This window comes from Cebidichthys violaceus, unplaced genomic scaffold (assembly GCF_023349555.1).
Source record: "Cebidichthys violaceus isolate CVI_PGR_0920_01 unplaced genomic scaffold, fCebVio1.0.p SCAF_27, whole genome shotgun sequence".
NCBI classification, from domain to species: Eukaryota; Metazoa; Chordata; class Actinopteri; order Perciformes; family Stichaeidae; genus Cebidichthys; species Cebidichthys violaceus.
The window spans coordinates 5,672,129-5,694,513 of NW_027176450.1; the positions used below are offsets into that span (position 1 = coordinate 5,672,129).

Below are 22,385 nucleotides of genomic sequence, written 5' to 3' on the forward strand. Positions count from 1 at the left end.
TGTCTGAGTGAAACTTGATGTATTTTGACAGTCAGAATTTATTGAAGATTTGACAAAAGAATATTCTTACTGCAAAGAAAACATTCAACATACTAAACTATGACTATGATTTTTTCGACATGCTATACTGTGACTTTTTTCGACATGCTATACTGTGACTTTATGATTTTTTCGACATGCTATACTATGACTTATCGACATGCTATACTATGACTTCTTTCGACATGCTATACTATGACTTTTTGACATGCTATACTATGACTTTTTTCGACATGCTATACTATGACTTTTTATAATTTTTTCGACATACTATGTTTTTTCGTCATGAGTGAGTGAAACTTGATGTATTTTGACAGTCAGAATTTATTGAAGATTTGACAGAAGAATATTCTTACTGCAAAGAAAACATGAGGACCAGCAGACAGTATAAAGAAAGAGTTCTAGATTGACTTTCTAGAAGTAATAAAACATTTATGTTGAATGGTGTCAGCATAATAAACACAATATCATTATATATTTTACTTTTAGAGCTGTGTAAAACAAGTAAGTGATGTCTCAGAGAGTTTGTCGTGCAGAGATGAAAGGTCCTGTGGTTCGTTGACAGGAAGCGACACCGTAGGGGTTTTAGCCCACCGAGGCCAGGATGACGTCGACGACCGTCTCTTCACCACTGCGAACTGTCACCTGCATGGTGACGCCGTCAGCCAGTGCCAGGCGAGCACGAACCAACACATCGTGACCTCCCCGGAACACACCTGAGAAGAGAGGGAGGGAGAACTGTCAGAAGGCAATCAAATCACACCTGTCAGAACCTTGATTCACCTGGCATTTCAATTTAGGTATGACATTTTTTTCGACATACTATACTATGATTTTATGATTTGTTTCGACATAATATACAATGACTTTGTTTAACTACTTCTTTCGGCATACTATACTATGACCTTTTTTTACGACTTGTTTCGACATGCTATACTATGACTCTTTTCGACATGCTATACTATGACTCTTTATGACTTTTTTCGACATGCTATACTATGACTCTTTTCGACATGCTATACTATGACTCTTTATGACTTTTTTCGACATGCTATACTATGACTGTTGACTTTTTTCGACATACTATACTATGACTTTTCATGATTTTTTTTCGACATACTATGACATTCTTTAACATTGGGAATTCACTAAAATCTTAATTCTATCTGCTACTTGTAGTTCTGGCATTTGATGTCTAAAAACATCTTGAAGTTGCATGAAAGACAACTTTATCTCGCATACAAGCTAATATAACATTTTTAAATAAGCAACTTGAACAGAATTTTTCTTTTTTTTAAAGACCAAACAGTGACCAAAACCATCCTGACATTCAACACCCACCAGCGAGGAAGAGGACATGTGAGTTTTTGTTTTCGGGGACTTTGTCAGAGCGCTCGCATGGCAGCATTCCCAGGAAGCTGATGATGTTACCCACTGCCTCTGAACAAAAAAACAGATGAGTCAATAACACACTGGGTCTCAGTTACTGCATAGAGCCTCAATGACAACGCTCAACATGTTTTGTACATCTTTGGAAGCAGATAAAAAGTAATGAACGCATGAGTCCACAGTGTGAACTACTAGTGAATGCTGAAATTTATATTCAACTAAAACAAACTTGCATGTATTGGACGACATAAACTTTTGTAAGTTGACCTTTGACTTTCTAATGTGCATTAATTATTTCAGCCTCAATTTCTGACTTACCGTCTAAAGTTCGTACAGACGCCAGAGCAAAAGTCTCTTCCTTCTCAAATTCATCTCCTACTTCTTCCCACGCTGCTCCAAAGTTCGGTTTCAAAACCTTCTGGATGTGGTCTGCGACCGTCACCTCCAGATCCTCCAGCTAAAGAAGAGCAGGGCAGAGGAGGACAAGAAACACAAGAAAGATGGAAGGACAAGGATAGCAGTTTTAAAAAGAAACAAAAGAATAAGATAATTTACATTGATGACAATGCAAAAAATAACGCTCATTGTCCTTGTGTTGAAAGTTTGTGCATGTGCTTTGAATACGTACCACATATTCGTCATCATAACCGTCATCGTCAGGCTCTCCTGTGTTGGGGTCGCAGTCTTTGACCAAGTACTTCATCGTGCAACTAAACGTACAAGACACTGGGGACAGAGAAGATATATCTAAGCACAATCTTCTTAAATTCAATCAATTATATTTCGGTATTGATTTAAATTTGCTACTCAAAAATTTATTTTAGGAACTTGTACATGTTGAAAAATTAAAACATGTATTTACTATAAAAAGTCATAATAAAATCATAGTATTTTAAGTTGAAAAAAAGTCATAGTAGATTATGCCAAAAACTGGAATACAAACTTAATTGAAAAGTCATAGTATAGTATGTGCAAAAAGTCACAGTATTGTAAGTCGAAGAAAGTAATGATAAAGTCATAGTATAGCATGATGAAAAAATAAAAAATAAAAAGTCCAAAAATCAGTCATTGAAAAAGTCACAATGTAGTGTGTACAGCCACATGGTATAGTATGTCAAGGCTACTGAATGACTTTGATTAACCTACTTGTGATCTAAATGTTATGAACTATCAGTTTCTTTGACAGTCTGTCACTGCTCCCATTAGCCCAATAACGTCCCAGTGTTCCTACCAGCGGTGGGGTCGTCCTCAGGCAGGCGGACCAGAGTGTAGCAGGAACCAGGCTGACTGTAGGGGAGGTTAGTAGCTGGGATGTAGTTCATCACCTCGTAGGACTCCGACGGCTCCATCTGCACTACGACCTGAAACAAATCACACGATACATTCATTTCAATTGTATTCCCATGTTTCAACTACTGTCTGAAATCCTCAAACAATTCCAAATATTGTGTCGACTGTTTTGTTTTTCGCAGCAAAAGCTGATAAATAGTCAAAATAAAGAAATTACATAATATCAGAAAAATATCTAAATGGATCTTCAGAAAAATCCAAGTTAATGAAACAAAAGTAAACGCTCAGTCGGTACCTTCTGCAGGAGCTGGTCATTCAGGGTGTTTGTGCAGTCGAACTGGAACACCATGTGCCTGGCGAAGGTGTGTTTGACGCAGCGCACCACATATTCCGTCTCAGCCTCCGTCAACTGCACCTGCTCAGAGGACTTGAAGAGCGGCCCGAGACCCTGGAACTCTGGGATGGCTGCCAGTTGTTCTGTAAATGGAGGAAAAGTAAAGACTGATTAAAACAAAGACAATTATATCAGGTTGGAGTATGAAGGTGAACATCAGTGTCCAACTGCGTCATCTTGAATCTGAGGACGGACAGACAGTTCACAATCTTACCTTGATAAATGTCCTGGCGTGATGGGGCCAACCTATCTGGCAGTTTGCTGGTGGCAACAGGGGCGATATCTGAAAAAACAAACAAAAAAACATTAACAATAGGGCTGCAACAACAAATCGATAAAATCGATTATTAAAAGCGTTGGCAACGAATTTCGTTATCGATTCGTTGTGTCGCGCGATTATTACGCCACTCAATAAGTCGCGGAGATGTTTGAGTGTAAAAAAAAAAGTTGAGTTGAGCGCAGAGCAGAGCGGAGGTAGAGGAAAGACCGTCGGAGAAACCCGTAACGTTGTTCTGAAACACACGGCGGAGGCAGAGAAATCAGTACGACCTAAGTCATCCAAGGTGTGGGAGCATTTCACACTAAATAAATCGAAAAGGTGTGTTAATATGCAAAAGCGACATGGCACGGCACGTGAGCACCACGGTGATGATTCAGCACCTAAAACGTAAACATGTTGGAGTCCTTGATGAGGAGGAAGGGAGTTCAATAGCAGGTTAGTCGCTACAGAATCCTACTGTTGTTCCGTTTTGAAGTGAGGAACGTAACGTCCCTCCAGTAGCTCTTCTGGTGCTGCTGTTTACTCGTTATCCAGCTTGACAAGCATGACAAGTTAGCGTTAGCTCGTTAATAACAGTAGTAAAGCAGGGGTGGTATAGTTTGCAAGACTAAAGACACGTTTTTATTCACTCGCCTTTTCCCTGCCGATTCATCGATTAATCGAAAAAATAATCGACAGATTAATCGATTATTAAAATAATCGTTAGTAGCAGCCCTAATTAACAATATAATTTTTGACAGTAATAGTTTCTCAGTGGAGTATAAAACCATGGGCAGACTATTAATAGCTATGTAGTTGTACCTGTTTTGTGTTCTGTGATAGGAGTTGTGGCCAGAGGGACACTCTTCATGTCGAAAGGTTTCTCTGAGGGCTCCAACGTGTACTGATGGAGGGACTTCTCCAGTCCAGGGATAGAAACAGACAGACCTGAGAGCAACACACAAAAGACGAGACGTTAACTTTAACATTTCTGACATCATCTGCAGAGTGTTTGCCCTTCGAGCTGCTCTCTTAGTACGCATGGTTTGTACATTTTCATCAGCAGCCACTATGAACCACATTTAGCCAGTGTACCCTGAGTGTGTGTGTGTGTGTTTACCGTTGAAGATATAAGCAGCATTCAGAGCCTTCTGCTTCTGCTGTAGCACGTTCATGTAGAAAGTAGCTCTGTCGCGCACTTCATCATCACTGTCCATCATGCACCTATAAGAACAGACACGTGTTAAAGTCAGACTATATCACATGTTCATTAGAAAGCAAATGTATCGTATATATTACATTGAAGGAGTGAAAGTAAATGAGTACCTCTGCATGAGAACGAGGACGCTTGGCAGCAGATCATCATTCTGAGCTCCAAATTTAGCCAAAGCGCTGACTGCGGCTGAGGGTGGAAGAAGAAACAAATGTTTATAAAACCCCATGAAAATAATGTGACTATTAATAACCAAGATGTGACAAATGTGCTGCCAAAGTATGAGAGGATCTGACACATAGACATTGGACATTAGAAGTCAGTCTCTGGAGTCGTCAAAACTCAACTCTGTGGTACATATTGAGGCTCACAAGTGTCCTGCTCTGTCTCACCTGCACGAACAGCCTCGCTCTCCAGCACCACTCGGTTGAAGATGAAGCGGATGTACTTGGAGGGCTGGGGGGTGCGTGGGCCCTCTTTGCCCAGTAGGTGCAGGATCTTTGTGGCTAGCACCGTGTGCTCGCAGTCCTCGATGAACTCACACAGGTGGGCCAAGCCCGTCTCTTTGCTCTCTGGGTTCTCCTCAATGATGCTGATGATGCAGTCCACGATGGCCCGCTTGTACTCGAAACCACCCTGCAGGGAGAGGAGACATGTTCACCGCGAGTCTTAAACACAACTGCAACGATCACTGTAGGCTTTGACTGACTAATAGTACACAGGCCACATATATGCTTGAACCACACATGTAGTATGGTGGAATGAATCATCCACCTATTTGTATTTTCAGATTTCAGTCTTATTTATCTTTTGAAAACTAAATATTTTGTAAAACATAAAGAAAAGCAGGAAAGCTCCCAAAAGGCCAAAAGGTGATTACAGCATTTCTCTTCATGGATAAGGATATCACTGATAAAAAAGCTCTCAAGTCCAAAGTGTTAAGGTCAGTTGTCTGTTAATGATCAACTTACATCATCTCTGAGCATGTTGGACAAGAAGTTCATCATGACGCTGTGCTTCCTGGGATACTTCTGGCACAGAGCACTGATGGCCTGCACCACCACCACCTGGAACAAACAAGCATCAGCGACAGATTTAGGACACAAAAAATACAACAAAAATAACGGGATTAAAAAGGGAGACGAAGCAGTGAATCTCATATTGGAAATTAATATTTTGAGATCACAGAATCTAACATCAATCAAACATCCTGGGTGATAAAAAAAAAAAAAAAAACGTTCAACAAGTATTGCATTACACAGCCAATACAACATCCAGACACAGGACAGGACCACTCTAAACGTTTAAGTTCTGCCTGGTTCAGTGTCTGACCTTGAACTCGTCAGAGATCTCAGAGACAAACGAGGAGATCTGTTTCATGAGTCGGTCCACGCTGCTCTCGCTGCCGGTCTTGAGCAGAGTGGTGATGGCCAGTGTGGCGATACTGCGGTTGGAGTCAGTGATCAGGTTTTCAAGGTCCAAGTTGCACGCAGTCACGGCTGACGGATGCTTCATGGCCACCTGGTGGACACAGAGGAAATGTCAGAGTAGCTCATTCAGTGTAACAGTCTGGTTTTAATCATACAGTGTTTTGTCAAGACAGGTGAATAATAACTAAAAAACACCTTCAGTCATGCCTTATGTATCTACCTGAGAAGTCAAAAAGGATCTACAAACACTTTTGGGATGAAGAGTGAAGCTGTACCTTGTTGAGGGTCCTGACTGCAGCGTATCTCAAGGCTGCTTTGGGAGAGCTGCAGAAGAGCTGCAGCACTGCAGGAAGACAAATACATTCACATTGAGACTCACCAACGCATCATTCTATTTTCGGTCCACTAGACAGTTTAGGAGTGAGTAAACAACTGACCAGACACAGCAGGGGCCAGCTCCCGAGCAGTACAGTTGGGCATATGGACAATGGCAGAGGCAGCCTCATACACCACCATCTCGTTCTTGTTCCTCAGGCAGCTCTCAATGAAGTCGAACAAGGGGCTGTCGTGACTGAAAACATGAAGACAGAATACAATGCTGTAAAAAACCGAACACCAATCCATGCTGTTTGTGCGTATTAAGTCCCTGTGTTAAGCGATACCGTAGACGACAACAGATCATTCATCACTGGGGAATCTACCGTGCAAGTACCCAGATGTCCTTGTGTGTTTCTACTTGAGCACCAGAAGGTCTACTCACCCTCCCTCCGTCTCGTCCAGCAGTTTGCTGGCGATCCTGATGAGCATGCAGTAGGCAAAGGGAGACTTGAGACCAGACTTGGTGAACTTGTTGAGCATCTTGGTGACAGCAAGACGGTCGTTCTTCCTGAGGTGATACAACAGGCCCAGGGCATGGTACTGGAATACGGGACACACACAGGAAACGGCAGTGAAATTGAACTCCATTAAGTTTTAACGGACATGTTTTTTTCCTCTACACAATCACAATAGATGACTTCAAAATACCATGAATTCATATGTCCTTATTACCCACCTGGACCATGATGTTGTCACTGGAAGCAGCCTCTTGGGCTTCATTCACCCAACGCTTCACCACATCGTAGCTCATCTTCACCATGTGCTGAACACGCACAAAGACAAAGGATTACCCACCAAACATATGGTATACAATCAACAACTTTATATCAAGTACACCGGAGCAAATATCAGTAATCCAGATCAAGTTAGAAAGTTTACTTTACTATCACTCTTTAATGATATTTTTATGTTTTGGAAACACTATAATATTACTTTTTTTTGACATACTGTACTAAGACTTTTTTTATAAATACTATGACTTATTTTGACATGCTATTGTATGACAGACTACAACACATACTTTTAGTAAGTAAAATATGAAACTGTGACATGTTTTACCAGTGAGGAGACCAGGGCGGAGCTGGAGACACTGGGCACCTTGTCAACAATAGCCTGTTTCATGTATCTCTCAATGGCCTGCAGCATTGTTGTCTGTGGAAAAGACGAGGACAACATAACAAACAAATAATAATAATTAAATACTATACTCGGCATATTTTCTTTCTTGCATGAGATGACACGGTGAAGAAGAGACAATAAGGTGAAGGGGCACTCACATCTGTAATCCTGCAGAGGGCTCTGATAGCAGGTCCTCTGTAAACATCTTCCTTCCCTGTCATGTCTTTGGTCAGGCTGTTAAATACCACAAGGAGTTAAAGACTTGTTAAAGACAGTGTGACTTATAAGAAAATGAAACACATTAAAACAGTTACAAACACACATTTACAAAGAGTTATTCTCCTCCTCTTTAAAAAAAACGGTCAAAATTTCATAACATAACCAAAATGTTGTATATACTGGATAATAGCAGCTGCAGTACAACACCAAATAAACTACTGGGAGAAATATCAGTATTTGAATACAGGTTATAATAAAAGATATTTAACGTCACGGTACAAACCTGCTAGTGACAATAATAACATCCTCAGAGATGTTGGCCATCTCTTTAATGGTCAGGTAACACATCCTTCTCAGGGTTTGCTGAGTGAAACAGAAAGAGTATAAACTTACTGTGTGATGATATGCGACTTGAGCTGAAATGTAATCTAAATCTTAAACAACATGAAGTATCTAACCCATTAACTAATGAATGAATGAATAATAACTTACATCATTGGACTGAAAGAGCCTGGTCATCGCAAAGAAGGCCTCCGTGGCCTCTGTGGTCCCAAAATGCTCTCCCTTAATAAACAAAGACATGTTAGTGAGGCTTAGTGGACAAACACATGCCATTAAAAAGCTACTTCACATTTTTGTCAAACAACGTCTTACCTGATTGAGGAGGTAGATGATCTTGGTGAGAATGTGGAGGCATCGTCTTGGGTTGATAGGGGTCTCATTGAAGATACGCGCCTGAGAACGAAAAGGGACACATTAATGTCATGTCAGCGGTTAGGGTGTTGTTTCTTCAGCTGATTCTTGTGGTCCTCTTTATGTGCAGATTTTAAGCAATATATCAAGTGCAGACTTTACCTCCTGCAAAACGGCACTCTTCTCCAGATGCTGGAACGGGTTCGAACCACTTCCTAAAAGTCAAAACAGTAGAGTCGGACGATCAGTTAACGCTAAACTCTTTGACGTGTCATTCAAAGCCAACACACGGAAACGACTTTGTCACCAGCTTATGCTACGTGTATTCAACACAGATGGCTCAATAACTAAAACACGTGATCTCATTTAAATCAAAGCACCACTGCAGCAAGATTCATCCATCTTTATTTTGAGCTCCTGTTCGGAGAGGACACTTCTTCTGTCGAGCATAAATAACATCACAACATCCAGTTGACACTGTCTAGCTTGCAAAGCTAACGCTAAGCTATGCTTAAGTAAGGCGTTAGCATTATCGTGACATTAAACACAACCGGTTACAAATTCCAATGCAACTGCAGATCGGGTAACATTTGACCTGGATAACCGGTTAAATAAATATAAATTGCCCTGCAGTATTAACGATTAACGAACAGGTATTAACGTAACTTTAGCTAGTCAGCTAACAGGCTAGCCCCGCGTTAGCTTCCAAAGCGTCCAATATCTCGTCAGTCCAGACACTATTTCCATTTTTAAAACGCTGTCATTTAAAACAAATAGTAGCTCTCCAGTCTTACCAGACTCCTCGTCCTTCTTGTCAAACTTTTTAATCATTATGTCGGTATGAAGCTGCTTCAGCCTTGTTCATAAGAGAAGCTACTTCCACGTAGCCAAAATGAAAACTCACTTCCGGTTAATGCGTCCACGTCAACAGAACATACGTCAAAACCATTCCGCGCCACGGCCAGCAGGGGTTGCTGCTAGGGGACACGAAGCCAAGAAACATAATACAGTACAACAAGTTATTGAATCTCTACTTAGTCCTTCGTTAGGATTGGTAACAATTAAAAAAACATTATTATATTCAGTCATTCAAATTGAATCAAAAGGCTGATATATTGCAGTTTTTTGTCGAGCCAATAGCGCAAATTAAAGCAAGTGAAAAGCATACAAACATTGAATGTATCAGGAAATAATTTATCAGGATTTAGAAAAAAGGACTTAAGGTTTTCTTTCCCACTGAATGCCCTCTATCTGTGCATTGCATATGTGTGCATTGTGTTGCATCTAAATACCAACCAGGTACAGAGGACATATTGGACAAAGCATGTAAGCCTCATTGATTTAAAAAATAAAATCTTTAGAAACAAACCACTACTGCTGTGCTGAAACCTGTCCCAAGTTGGTTTTGTTTGTCGTCATGGGGCCAAAATTAATTTGCAAGTCCTCTAAAAGCCAGAGTGAACCTGGAGCCTTCGGACCCCTGATTGTTTGGGGTCCCAGAGCTGTTTCCCACTTTGCCTGATGAGGACATTATTGACATGCGAAGTAAGAAGACCTAACATACATTTAAATGTATTCACCGAATCAGCAGATGCACACCTGCAGAGCGGACACACAACCTGGTGTGTTGTTAGGTCAAATGGCCACAAGATGTCGACATAGTAGTGTGTCTTGTCTCCGACATGACCACAAACTTCTCATCCATTGACAGTTGATATGTGAGATTTTTAAGTCTTGTATGATATTTTAACTATCATACACAATATATATATATATATATATATATATATATATATATATATATATATATGATAGGCTTATATTTTTGTAAGGCTTATACATTGTGATATATCATTCAGGCTTTAATATTAGACTTTACGGTAGTAGAGGAATTATATAGAGGAATATTGTATGGATACCATGGTTCAAAATGCTGCATATAAAAAGGGGCAAATGTCGTTAGTTACATCTGCTTTATTTGCGGAAAAATAATCTTTTATTTTGAGTACAAAAATAACAGACATCTGATGAACACATATATATTCTCATGCACTTGCATTTTTACTGTATTTTAGGATCTTGCAGTTGGTTTGTACAGTATTTGAGTCAGTGTTCAGTGTGGTGTTTCTGCCGCTGACGATGTTTCAAACAGGAATCTAGAACCATTATAGGCTCCCATGTGAACCTCTGAACAGTAAACGGTGCAGCTTTACTCTTCTTGTTTAGTCCAACATTTAAAAGGTGATGACTCTGGGAAAACACAAATATAAGGGCTTGTTTTTATTAAAAGCAGTCCTGCTTTGCAGCTCATGCTCATCTTGACAGCGAAAATGTAAAAGTCCATGAGCCCCAGGAATCTGCCAAAGGGTGAGACAATTAATGCAATTAATGTTAATGCCAATCATGTCTCATGTTTTTTTTGCCGTAAATGCCCATAATCTTGATACAAGTAAAATAACTCAGTATTGCTCTTAACCATATTTCTTAATTAGTTACTTTGTTGCTACAACATTTCTGATAATGATGAGAAATACATGTATTATTCCCACCACAATTATGGTTTCAACCAAAACTGTAGACAAATACAAATTTAAAAGTCAAGTCAGAGTAAAGAACTTTGTAAATGTTACAGTTTTACTACATGTATGCAGCCAAATATTGTATCATTTATTAGTTTAATGCTGAGAAAACATAAACCAAAAATTCAGATATCATCATCCAACTTTTAGTAACAGAGTTTCATTAGCTCACTGTCCGGAAAGGAGGTTTCTAGTGTTTTGGGAAAAAAATTATAATAGAAGACTTTTGAAGCACCTTTAACATGAGAGCAACTCAAATATGCAAAAATGCTTCTTTTACCTGTAGTGTGTGAGTGGAAATAAATAATCTTCCCCTGGAGAAACAAATGAATACCAATAGCCTAATGTAAAAGTCAATTCGAAATAATTCATTACATTTGAGGAATGAGGAGGCCAACACTGGTCATGGCTGTTAAATCTAAGTTGTCCAACATGTTCACTTTCTCCGTCCAATCTGAGCCAGCATGCGCGCGTTCTCGGCCGCCTTGGCTCGCAGGTTTTTGGCCTTAGCGACATCAAAGAGGACGTTCATGATGTTGGTCGGGACGTCAAGCGACAGGGTCAGTCTGCTCCTCCGGTGCCCTTTGCTGTTGTTACGGAGCATCTGCCCTCTAAGCTTCGTCCGGCTCATGAAGCGGTAGTTTGCGGGACTTGAAGTCCTTTTTTCCCGGCTGGATTCGGCAGAAGAAGTGGAAGAGGAGAGATACTCCGCGGACTGCAGGAGGGACCCCCAGTCTTCCACGTCGCTCCGGACCCCGACTACCGTCTGGTCGTCGCACACGAGGTCGTCGCGGGTTTGGTAGAGGCGCAGGCACAGACTGGAGGTCGGCGTGCACAGGACCGAGAGCAGCAGCAGGGTCTTCAGGGACGATAACATGCTGTGCCCTCTGGGACCAACACAGGGGAAGAGGGACAGGGAAGACAAATGTTGACTTTATGCCATTTTATTTCTGTCTTTAACATCTTCACAACATCTCAGTGTCCACAAGCTATTTTATTTGTACAGTCCTACGTGTATTAATCTAAAAGTAAGTAACAGAAATGGGGTGAGAATAAAGGGGATCTCTAAATAGGGTGTAATCAGTCTTAAACACTGCTCTCACAATAACTAAATATGGTAACTTACATTGAAATTGAGCGAAATGGTCTCCATAACACTTTTATATCGCCCTTTTCATTAAAAATAGGGTATCAGAACAGAGCGATAGTTCTGAGCAAGTTCAGCCTGTGTCTTCAGAAAAGTGTTTAAGCCTTTGCACAAGAACATTTCATGTCTATTTTGGACCACAGGGAAATGGTTTAAAGGCAGAAATATAATAATGTCCGTAAAACTTACCACTCGTGTTCTACAATAACGAATACAGTACGAAGGATCACCCAATACGTTTCCCTGCAAAGAAAAAACAATCAGACAGAAGTCCTCTGAAGCTAAAATGTGATAAGAAATCCCGATGAACTGATAACGTGTGCGGAGGTCAGCAGTGCGCACTCTGACCAGCAGTGTGTCTTGCTCGACCATTCCCACTGCATTAATTTAGTAGGAGCCATCAAACTGCAGCCATACGCCAGCAACAACGTCATCCCGATGACATTTCGGTTTGCTCTGAAGTATCCTATTGGTTGTGATGCAGTGATGTAGTGGTAAATTAAAAAAAATGTTAGAAAATGTGACTTCCCGTCGGTGAGCAGACATCACGACCACAGATATAAAGACACACTTTGACTTTGTGTCTGTTTTACCCTTCACATGATGAAGCAGTAAACCTCAAATCAACACTTTGCTGGCCAATTAAAGACATATTTAGAAAAAAGACATGGTATGTAAGATGCTCAGTACCACAGACAGCTTCCTATAAAACCAAGGACAGTTCCATAATTTCGAACCATAGACTGGACGACAGCATCGTGACGTCCCCCATTGGTTTGTAGACTGACGTTTTGAAGCCTCAAGTTCGACGATTTCGCCATCTTGAATTACGGCCGTCGCCATGCTTTTTGCAACCACTGAACGGAGGTGACCATTTTTAGAATGCAGATACACAGTATACAGCTCGACAATGGACAGTTCCATCACTCAGAACCATGGACAGTTCTATTGTTAAGGACCAGGGACAGCTCCCATTCAGAACATGGACAGTTCCACCATTCAGGCAAAACAGAAGAATTCTAATCTTTGTTTTACCCAGTGTCACACTAAAGTCGTTGAAGACTTATTGAATTTCCTTTCTCTATGAAAGACGCATTGTTTAATGAATTATTGTGACATGTATTTGCACAAACAGTGATTAGAAAATGTCTCCTCTTAAAAGCTACATTTTTACACAAAGTTTAATTGATCAGTCAGCTACTCTGATAAGCAATACATTGTTTTTAGACATTTTAAAATAAAATATGTCAAACGTTTTCTGTTTCCAACCTCTTCAAACATTATGGTTTGATTGTTTTCTTTGTCATATATCATAGTAAATTGAATATATTTTTGTTTTTCAATGATGGTTGGACAAAACAAGCTATTTCAATACATCATCTTAAGCTGTGTACTCTTTTCACTATATCAGTCAAGGGAGTAATCAGCAGATTAATCAACAATTAAAATAAATATTGGTTGCAGCCCAATTTGGTAACACTTTTTAAATAGACACCCTTCATTATGGGTTGATAAGTTAATAACTACTGCATTGATTGGATTTGGCTGGTGTTTATCCTCTCCAGAAAGGCATTGCTTTTTCCTTTTTTTTGCAAGTTTATCACTTTAAGCCATCAAGTCTACAGTAAATAATGCCTTTTAAGTCAGTCCATGCCCATGGACATCTCAATGTCTAATAAACAATCTAAAGTCTGTAGTTTTAAATGTTAGTAGATAGTAGATGGGCCATCAAGGAGTGATGTACTAAAGAATTAGCTCAAAAAAGACAAAGCTAGTGTCATGCTGAAGGAGAATAAAGTACAATGAGATGTTTCACAACCTGGAACAACCCAAACGTGTCTCTATTAATGACTGATAAAAGGCATTGGTAAGTAAGGTATTAACCATTAATAAAGTCATTAGTTACAGCTTATAACCTAGTTTAAAATGTGGCTCATTAGACCGTGGTATCATTGTTTTAACCACCTTTCTATATGCTACAATGTACATATTAAAAGTGAACTTTACTAATCAATTTCTTTTAGTTTTTTTTGTGAAGTGTAGGTCTGTTTAATAAAATCAAAATGCCTTTTATTGGCATAACATTCTTGATATTAATCATTCGTGCATAGCACTTCAAACATGGCATTGAAATAGAAAATGTACATTGTCACTTCTTCATGTATAAAAGGTTCAATGTTCACCAAGGCTTTCACAGTATGTATGATTTGCATGCTGTATATATGGCTATTTAATTTCAAAAGAAGAGTGAAACCAGAGTTCCAGAGAACACTGTGTTTTAATTAAAACTTTGAGTGTTCAAACAACACACCCCATGGGAACCACCTGCAGTGATACATTACCGCACGTCAAAACCAATGTGGCAGAGGATCAAACGGCGTTGGGTCAAGCTCTAATGAGCAACTTCATTGTAGGATTAATATGATTGTAAGTCTCGACCGCAGGAGTAATCACAGTCTGTGACACGGTGCGATAAGATGTCCTCCCACTCTTGCTTGCGCACTGCAATTGATCTTTGAAACGGAATGAATTGCTCCTCTTCAACTTCAATGGAAAAAATCCCACTTTCATCACTATGCTGGATTGTGTTGTTGTTAGTCACTTGACAGAGGATGTGTTACGCATTTTGCTCTGCTTAAATGTGAAGGGGTATTGACCACACATTGTTTAGTTTGGTATTAAGTCTTATTTCTAACAAGTAAGAGAATTCTTTCTTGATGGAGCTAAAGTTGTCTAAACTTTTTCCTGAATTGACAGTTATTTACTATGAGCGCTGGTCCTACATGAATATGAAATGTTCAAAACTTTGACGAGTTTCACGGTTATCCATAAAACGCCAATGTAGCAATGGGCCGATAAAGGCAGGGAAGCAACAAATAATTGTAAACAATGTACAACTTTAAGTTTGCTTTGCAAATGCTTCATGAGGAAGGACAAGCAATCACCACTGTTGTTATAACTCAAGGATACACACAATGCATTTTGGTTTTTACAAGAAAACTCCACAGTGCACCCTTGATTAAAGAACATTTTTTAATATCTATTTTCTTTGGAAACAAGTGAGATTTTAAGCAGAGGTAGATCTATTTTAACTTTGAAAAGTATATAAAGATATTTGCAAATGATCTGAAAGCTAAAATGATAAGTGTTCCTTATTGTTTGCAGTGTGGCTTCTGTCTTAGGTTTTGACTAGTTGTGGTTGACAGGGGGTGTGGTTTAGCAAGAACAACCTGTCACTGTGGATTACGTAACCACATCTAGCAGATCTATGAAGCATTTTCGCATTTGGGAGTATATTATAGTGCAGAATCATGACTAATATACAGAAAGCCTCTGGAAGCTTGTTGTTGAAAGACTGTCAGGAATCTGTCACTTTAAAGCAAATGGAATTTCTGATTTGAATACTGTCTATTTTCAGTGAGCTACCTTTAGAGGAGTTGACTTCAGTTTAGGAGACCTGGTGGAGCATGTTGAACTATGCCTAACACTAAGGCATCGTCTTTAAAACATCAACCAATGACACCCTGAGAATCCAAGTTGTGTGTTGCATATTTTCACGTCACACTGCCAGAAAAAAAACGTGAATGTGTGCTGCCCCCACATCAACACCCACGCAGGAATCCCCTGCTACCGCTGCGTTGGTCTGATGAGAGAGTCTTTTAAAACGGTCCCTATGTGATCTCCCTTACTGGGCTCCTGTTGGTTGCTCATCAGGCTCCCAGCCTGACCCATAACACCCCCTGCCAAAGGAACATATGTAGTGATGAAAGTGGCAGCAGGCCATCAGCTACCAGCTTCTTCTTTTTCTCACCGCACAGGATACAGGGCAATCGACAAAACATAAGAAAGGTGACTGAGTGTTACATAGAGAGACTAGAGAGATGAGACGAGCACGACACAGACACAAACAAAAGACAGATTTAATTTTTCAGTAGTGTTAAATATTGATCACTTTTGACGTCAGTCTATTTCAGAAACATGTATAAAAATGACAAAATTCACATTTTGAATTTCAACACAATTTGTCCATAAAACAAATCAAGGTCTGTTGAAATATATAAATAAATCCAATAAAAAACACAAAAGTATAACATTTTACACAGTTATGTACAAAAATGATGTTCTCGATGTGTTGCTAGTTTCCTCTCCAGGGCTCGGTACCTGTAGAAGTGTAAATACATGTTTTTAATAGGATTAAAGTAATAGCCATTTTTACTATACAGTAATGTACAACCAAAAGATGTTTTTTTTAACTTATCTGACATTGTTACAATGTAGGCTATATTTCATCTGACTGGTTCCTCCTACCTCTCCTCTCCATCCCACACCAACTCTGGCACTGTTGTCTTGAGGAGAATTGGTTTCTGTTGCCACCACAGCCCCCGTACACAAACGGCCTGCACTCCCCTGAGCGAGGGTGGAAGTACCAGAGCAGAACATATTCTGAACAGGCCCCCTCTGACATCGGCTGCAGGCAGAGGTCTGCTGCTGACGGTTGTATGTGAGGTGAAAGATGAGAAGGTTAACAAACTGAGATGCTGTATATTCACTATTTCCCCCCTTATGTCAGATTTTTGGATATGCTGCAAATGTTTCAGTATGTTCGACAAGTGGGATCACCGATGACATTATTCCTGCATGATGAAGTCTTTCACACTCTGAAGAAAATATGTATAGAAACCACTTGGGGACATTAGTGTGCAAAATGCCTGGTGCAGGTATGATTAAAAAGGGGAGATATGAGAGTATGTCTGACAAGATTTCACACATTACATAATAAAAACCTGCAGTACCATTAAGACAAGTGTTTGTGTGAAAGGGACACTTGCTTGTTTTGTTGTCTCGATAAGACAACAAATTAGTTGTCTTATGTAGTCACACCCAGCTGATTTCTTTTGGATGTCCTGGTTTCCCGTGATTCCAGTATTTGTGCTAAGGTAAGCCTAGCACTCATCATCTCCAACATGTCTGTAGTGAACTCAGAGACTAAACTGATATTGATCTTCTCAATTAACTCTCAAGAGACAAAGTGAACTTCCCAAAACATCAGATCATTCCTTTGATATGAATAAGTACATTACATTATTACATTACAGTCATTTAGCAGACGCTTTTATCCAAAGCGACTTACAATAAGTGCATTCAACATTGGTAATCAAAAGAACTACTAGTCACCAGAAGTCATAAGTACATTTCCTTTTCCAAACAAGCATCTAAGAGCATGAAGCAGAGCATAACTCAGAGCCAAATTACAGGGCAGAAACAAGAAAAACAGTTAGTGCTATAAGTAATACGAATACAATAAGTGCAACAAGCTAGTATGAATACAATAAGCGCTAAGTGGAAGGCTCAGGGTAGCACTTCCTGAAGAGGTGGGTTTTCAGCCTGCGCCGAAAGATGGGCAGCGACTCCGCTGTCCTGACGTCAGTGGGAAGTTCATTCCACCATTGTGGGGCCAGGACAGAAAACAGCCGTGACCGGGTCGATCAGCCGCCAGGACCTCTGAGCGACAGGGCAACCAATCGCCCCGAGGCAGCAGAGCGAAGTGGTCGGGTGGGGGTGTAAGGCTTGACCATGGCCTGGAGATAGGAAGGAGCTGTTCCTTTCACTGCCCTGTAGGCTAGCACCAGAGTCTTAAACTGGATGCGAGCTCTTACAGGTAGCCAGTGTAGAGAACGGAGAAAGGAAGTTGTGTGGGAGAACTTGGGGCGATTGAACACCAGGCGAGCTGCGGCTTTCTGGACAAGCTCCAGAGGTCTGATGGCCGACGCCGGGGCTCCGGCGAGTAGAGAGTTGCAGTAGTCCAGGCGGGAGATGACAAGAGCCTGGATGAGAACCTGCGCCGTCTCGTCAGTCAGGAAGGGACGAATCCTCCTGATGTTGTAGAGCAGGAATCTGCAGGAGCGTGTAACGGATGAAATGTTTGCCGAGAATGACAGTTGGTCATCCAGGGTCACACCCAGGTTCCTCGCAGTCCGAGTTGGTGTCACCACGGTATCATCAATGGTGATGGACAGGTCCCGGTGCGGGCAACCCTTCCCCGGGAGGAACAGTAGCTCAGTTTTGTCTAGGTTGAGCTTGAGGTGGTGTGTCGTCATCCACTTTGAGATGTCAGCCAAACACGCAGCGATGCGCGTCTCCACTTGGGTGTCACCGGGGGGAAATGACAAGACCAGCTGGGTGTCATCGGCATAACAATGGTAGGAGAAGTCATGCGAGCGAATAACAGAACCCAGAGATGTTGTGTAGAGCGAGAAGAGAAGGGGGCCCAGAACTGACCCTTGCGGAACCCCCGTAGTCAGCATGCGTGGTTCCGACACGGCCCCCCTCCAGGTCACCTGGTAGGATCGACCCGTCAGGTAGGATGCAAACAGGGAGAGTGCAGAGCCTGAGACGCCCATCCCCTCGAGGAATGAGAGGAGGATTTGATGGTTCACAGTGTCAAACGCCGCAGACAAGTCCAGGAGAATCAGGACAGAGGAGAGAGAGTTAGCTCTCGCGGCGTGAAGCGACTCTGTCACCGCAAGGAGGGCTGTCTCTGTCGAGTGACCCACTTTGAACCCGGACTGGTGAGGGTCCAAAAAGCTGTTTTGGTGGAGATAGGAAGACAGTTGGTTAAAGACAGCACGTTCAAGTGTTTTGGATAGAAACAGTAGAAGAGAAACCGGTCTGAAGTTCTTGACATCAGAGGGGTCAAGTGATGGTTTCTTCAGAAGGGGGGTGACTTTGGCGGCCTTGAAGGCCGTGGGAAAGCATCCTGAAACAAGAGATGTGTTGATGAGGTGGGTGAGGAAAGGAAGGAGTTCAGTCGCAATAGACTGAAGAAGAGGGGAAGGGATCGGGTCAAGGGAGCACGTGGTGGGGCGGTTAGATGTAACAAGGTTGAGGACCTCGTTAGGGGAGAGAGGAGCCAGAAAGGGTAAGATGGGGCGTGGAGATGGGAGGGAGAGCTGTGGGGGCAGGATTGGACAGGGAGAGAGGGGCTGAGAGAAGGAGGATCTGATATTGTTTACCTTCTTGTCAAAGAAGTTGGCGAAATCATCAGGGAGAAGGGAGGAAGTAGGAGGAGGGGGTGGGGGTTGGAGGAGTGAAGTGAAAGTTTCAAAGAGTTTTTTAGGATTGGAAGCAGAGGTTAGGATTTTAGAGCGGAAGAACGCAGCTTTAGCAGTAGATAGAGAGGAGGAAAAAGTGGAAAGAAGAGCTTGGAAGTTAAGAAGGTCCTCCGGGAGTTTGCCTTTTCTCCATTTACGCTCAGCCTCTCTTAGGCTCCGTCTATCAGTACGCACTGAGTCCGACAGCCACGGGGCAGGTGGAGTTGGGCATGCAGGCCTGGAGGTGAAGGGACAGAGTTTGTCCAAAGTAGAAGTTAGGGTGGAGAGGAGAAGATCAGTAGCAGTATCAGGGGATAGGAGAGAGAAGGATTCAGGGTCAGGGAGAGCAGAGGTGACAGAAGAGGAAAGATCAGCAGGGGAGAGGGAGCGGAGATGACTCCGGGTAGAAACCATGTGGGTAGGTGGAGGAAGTGATGGAGCAGAGGATAGGGAGAGGGAGTAGGACATGAAATAGTGGTAGGAGAGCTGGAGGGGAGTGACAGAGAGGTTAGCAGTAGAACAGTGCCTAGTAACTGTGAACTGACTTGCTGTATGCTATCAATGTATTGCAGTCTTTCACACAAGGTTTAGTGTAAAACCATATTCTTCAGTTTTCACTGCAGAAGAAGCGCCTCATGAAATCCAGCACCAGCTGTCAAACATTCATGGTGTTTTACTCATATTCTCCCAAACTTTGTGCATTTAAGGATTTCAAGCTACTCATTACTCATAGCTACTAATAGATTGTGAAAATGTGAAGAGAAACAAACACAGAGCAAGTAAATAAGATTACAAAAAGGAGAAAATCAGTTACACTCACCAGCAGTGTTTGTTCCAAACAGCCCTCTTTTCTTCCTCTGTCCCCACTCTGCAGTCCCTCCCTCGAGAGAATCTGAACATCAATTACACGTTTCTCAGGTTGGTGGATTCAATCATCAGGTGCCAAAAAGGAACCAGTTTGACTGGATCAGCATTTAATGAATGCCAGTTGTCTTTTGACTCAATAGAATCAAAGTGATCAACAAGTTGCTGAGCTACATGGAGCGTTCATCGTTAGTCTTTTTGATGTAACTGAGTGTTAAGGTTTAGGGTTAGGGCTAGGGGTTAACAGATCTATTACTATAATGAGATGTGTTAATAGAATGTGCTTAAGAAACACTGGTTAATACAACAGATGTTTTGGTAACAACAGGAGGTTAAGGGGGTGTGTGGACATTTTTATTAAATTCCTTTGAAGTCTCCAAATGTGTCACAGTTCAGTCATCCAGCCATCAGTAATTTTCCATTGATCCTGCCTCTGCCCCACTCAACCTGTCAGCCACGCCCACCTCGTCAGTTCACTCCACTCACTGGTGCACACAGCTGCCTCTCATCACATGCAATCAGCCCAGCATATAGTCACCAGCTCCACACTCACTCCTTTGCCAGATTGTTCTTTGCCATGCGAGTCTTTCCAGCGTTCTCCTGCCTGTCTTCCCGGTACCGACCTCGCCTGTCCCTGATTCCCTGCTTCGTCTGCCTCCTGGTTATTCGACCTAGCCTTCCGTCCCTGACCAAGAACTTTGCCTCTCCTCTCCTGATTCCTGTTTGCCGGTTTCTAAACCGTTTGCCTGTCTGCCGGAGTCTAAGTAAAACGCTGAACTTTTTACCTCTGTCTTCTGAGTCCTTTGTACTGCAATTGGGTCCATACACCACCCGTTACAGTACAATCTGGCCAGACATGGACCCAGCAGGACCACCCTCACCACAGAATCGGTTTGAGAGGATTGAGAACGCGCTCATGCAACATCAGCAGAGAATGGAGGAGGCTGATGCATACGCCAGACGAGCTGCAGAGGCCAACGCCAACGCCTTTGCAGCCCTCTCCGCCCAGTTGCAACAGCAGATGTCCACTCGCCCTCCTGCAGTTCCAGTCCCCACACCGGAACCTCCTGCTCCAGCTCTGCCACAGCCCAGGATGATCTCCGAGCCCCGAGTGGGAACCCCTGAGCGATATGATGGAAATCCTGAACTCTGCGGTTCATTCCTAACCTCCTGCTCCTTACTCTTTAGCCTGCAGCCATGCACGTTTGCCACCGAGGAAGCCAGGGTGGCGTACGTAATCAGCAACCTGACCGGCAGAGCCCTCCTCTGGGGAACAGCAGAGTGGGAGAGGCGGACTCCCGCCTGTGCATCATTCCAGGCCTTCTCTGAGGAACTACGCAAGGTGTTCGGGTTGGGCGCTTCCGGATCTGATGCCGCCCGTGATCTGCTCTCCCTGCGCCAAGGGAACCAGTCAGTGGCTGACTTCTCCATTGACTTCCGGACCAGGGCCCGTCGGAGCGACTGGAACACGGCAGCTCTGCACGATGCTTTTCTGCATGGTCTGGCAGACTACATCAAGGATGAACTGGTTTCCTATCCTCTACCTTCCACACTTGATAAACTCATTGAACTTACTGTCCGGCTGGACCTCCGCATCCAGGCCCGGAGAAGGGAGAGGAGACAGAACACTCATGGCCGTCTCGACCCAGCCCGCTGCCCGTTAAAGAAACAGGGCTCACCAGTGAGTGAGGAAGTCCTGGTGAGTCACACGGCAGCAAAGTCTTCCTCCTCAAGCTTACGCCCCCTATTCCAAGTCAAGCTCCTCCTTCCTGGTGGTGCACACACCCTGCCCACCTTTATAGACTCTGGTGCAGATGCCAACATTATGGCCGAGAGCTTAGCCATACAACTGGGACTTAAGAGGGTTCCGCTTGACACCCCAATTCCTGCCAAAGCCCTTGATGGCCATCTTCTGGGGACTGTCACTCACCAGACTTCTCCTGTCCACTTGCTACTTTCCGGTAACCACCATGAGACCATCCGGTTTCACCTCCTGTCATCTTCCAACATTCCACTGATCCTAGGCTACCCTTGGCTCCGTCGACACAGCCCCCACATCGACTGGGCCACAGGGGCCATCCTTGGTTGGAAGAACTCCTGCCACCAGGTCTGCCTTAAAGAGGCCTCCGTACCCCAGCAGACAACGCACTCCAGTTCCTGTCCTGACTTGTCCAGAGTTCCTGCCGAGTACCATGACTTCCGGGAGGTGTTCAGTAAGGCTAAGGCGACTTCATTGCCCCCTCATCGGCCTTATGACTGTTCCATTGACCTGATGCCTGGC

The 22,385-nt window shown here is 42.6% G+C and overlaps 3 protein-coding genes across 3 annotated transcripts in view; all 3 read right to left on the reverse strand.

Annotated features, from left to right (window-relative positions):
* Positions 1-18: 18 nt before the first annotated feature.
* copg2 (COPI coat complex subunit gamma 2) lies at positions 19-9,332 on the reverse strand. The gene is made up of 24 exons (XM_068721196.1): positions 9,218-9,332; positions 8,586-8,638; positions 8,385-8,465; positions 8,223-8,294; positions 8,014-8,093; positions 7,670-7,745; positions 7,452-7,544; positions 7,069-7,155; positions 6,775-6,932; positions 6,452-6,585; positions 6,290-6,357; positions 5,917-6,105; positions 5,556-5,651; positions 4,977-5,220; positions 4,698-4,773; positions 4,492-4,595; positions 4,194-4,319; positions 3,327-3,395; positions 3,014-3,195; positions 2,660-2,789; positions 2,057-2,154; positions 1,747-1,885; positions 1,381-1,479; positions 19-755 (listed from the first exon to the last, which is right to left on the reverse strand). Exons 1-24 carry the CDS (start codon positions 9,252-9,254, stop codon positions 625-627), a joined length of 2,622 nt encoding a protein of 873 aa, XP_068577297.1. The 5' UTR covers positions 9,255-9,332; the 3' UTR covers positions 19-624.
* Positions 9,333-10,410: 1,078 nt separating this feature from the next.
* Positions 10,411-12,593, reverse strand: ucn3l (urocortin 3, like). Its single transcript, XM_068721331.1, has 2 exons — positions 12,339-12,593; positions 10,411-11,889 (listed from the first exon to the last, which is right to left on the reverse strand). Exon 2 carries the CDS (start codon positions 11,877-11,879, stop codon positions 11,439-11,441), a length of 441 nt encoding a protein of 146 aa, XP_068577432.1. The 5' UTR covers positions 11,880-11,889; positions 12,339-12,593; the 3' UTR covers positions 10,411-11,438.
* A 3,594-nt stretch (positions 12,594-16,187) lies between these two features.
* The window catches only part of col7a1l (collagen type VII alpha 1-like), a 58,022-nt gene continuing 51,824 nt past the window's right edge, over positions 16,188-22,385 (reverse strand). Inside the window, exons 106-108 of the mRNA XM_068721396.1 lie at positions 20,061-20,132; positions 16,458-16,637; positions 16,188-16,310 (exon numbers count right to left, since the gene is read on the reverse strand). Of these exons, the coding sequence (XP_068577497.1) occupies positions 16,285-16,310; positions 16,458-16,637; positions 20,061-20,132 (278 nt within the window). The 3' untranslated portion in view covers positions 16,188-16,284. The remainder of the gene's footprint in view (positions 16,311-16,457; positions 16,638-20,060; positions 20,133-22,385) is intronic.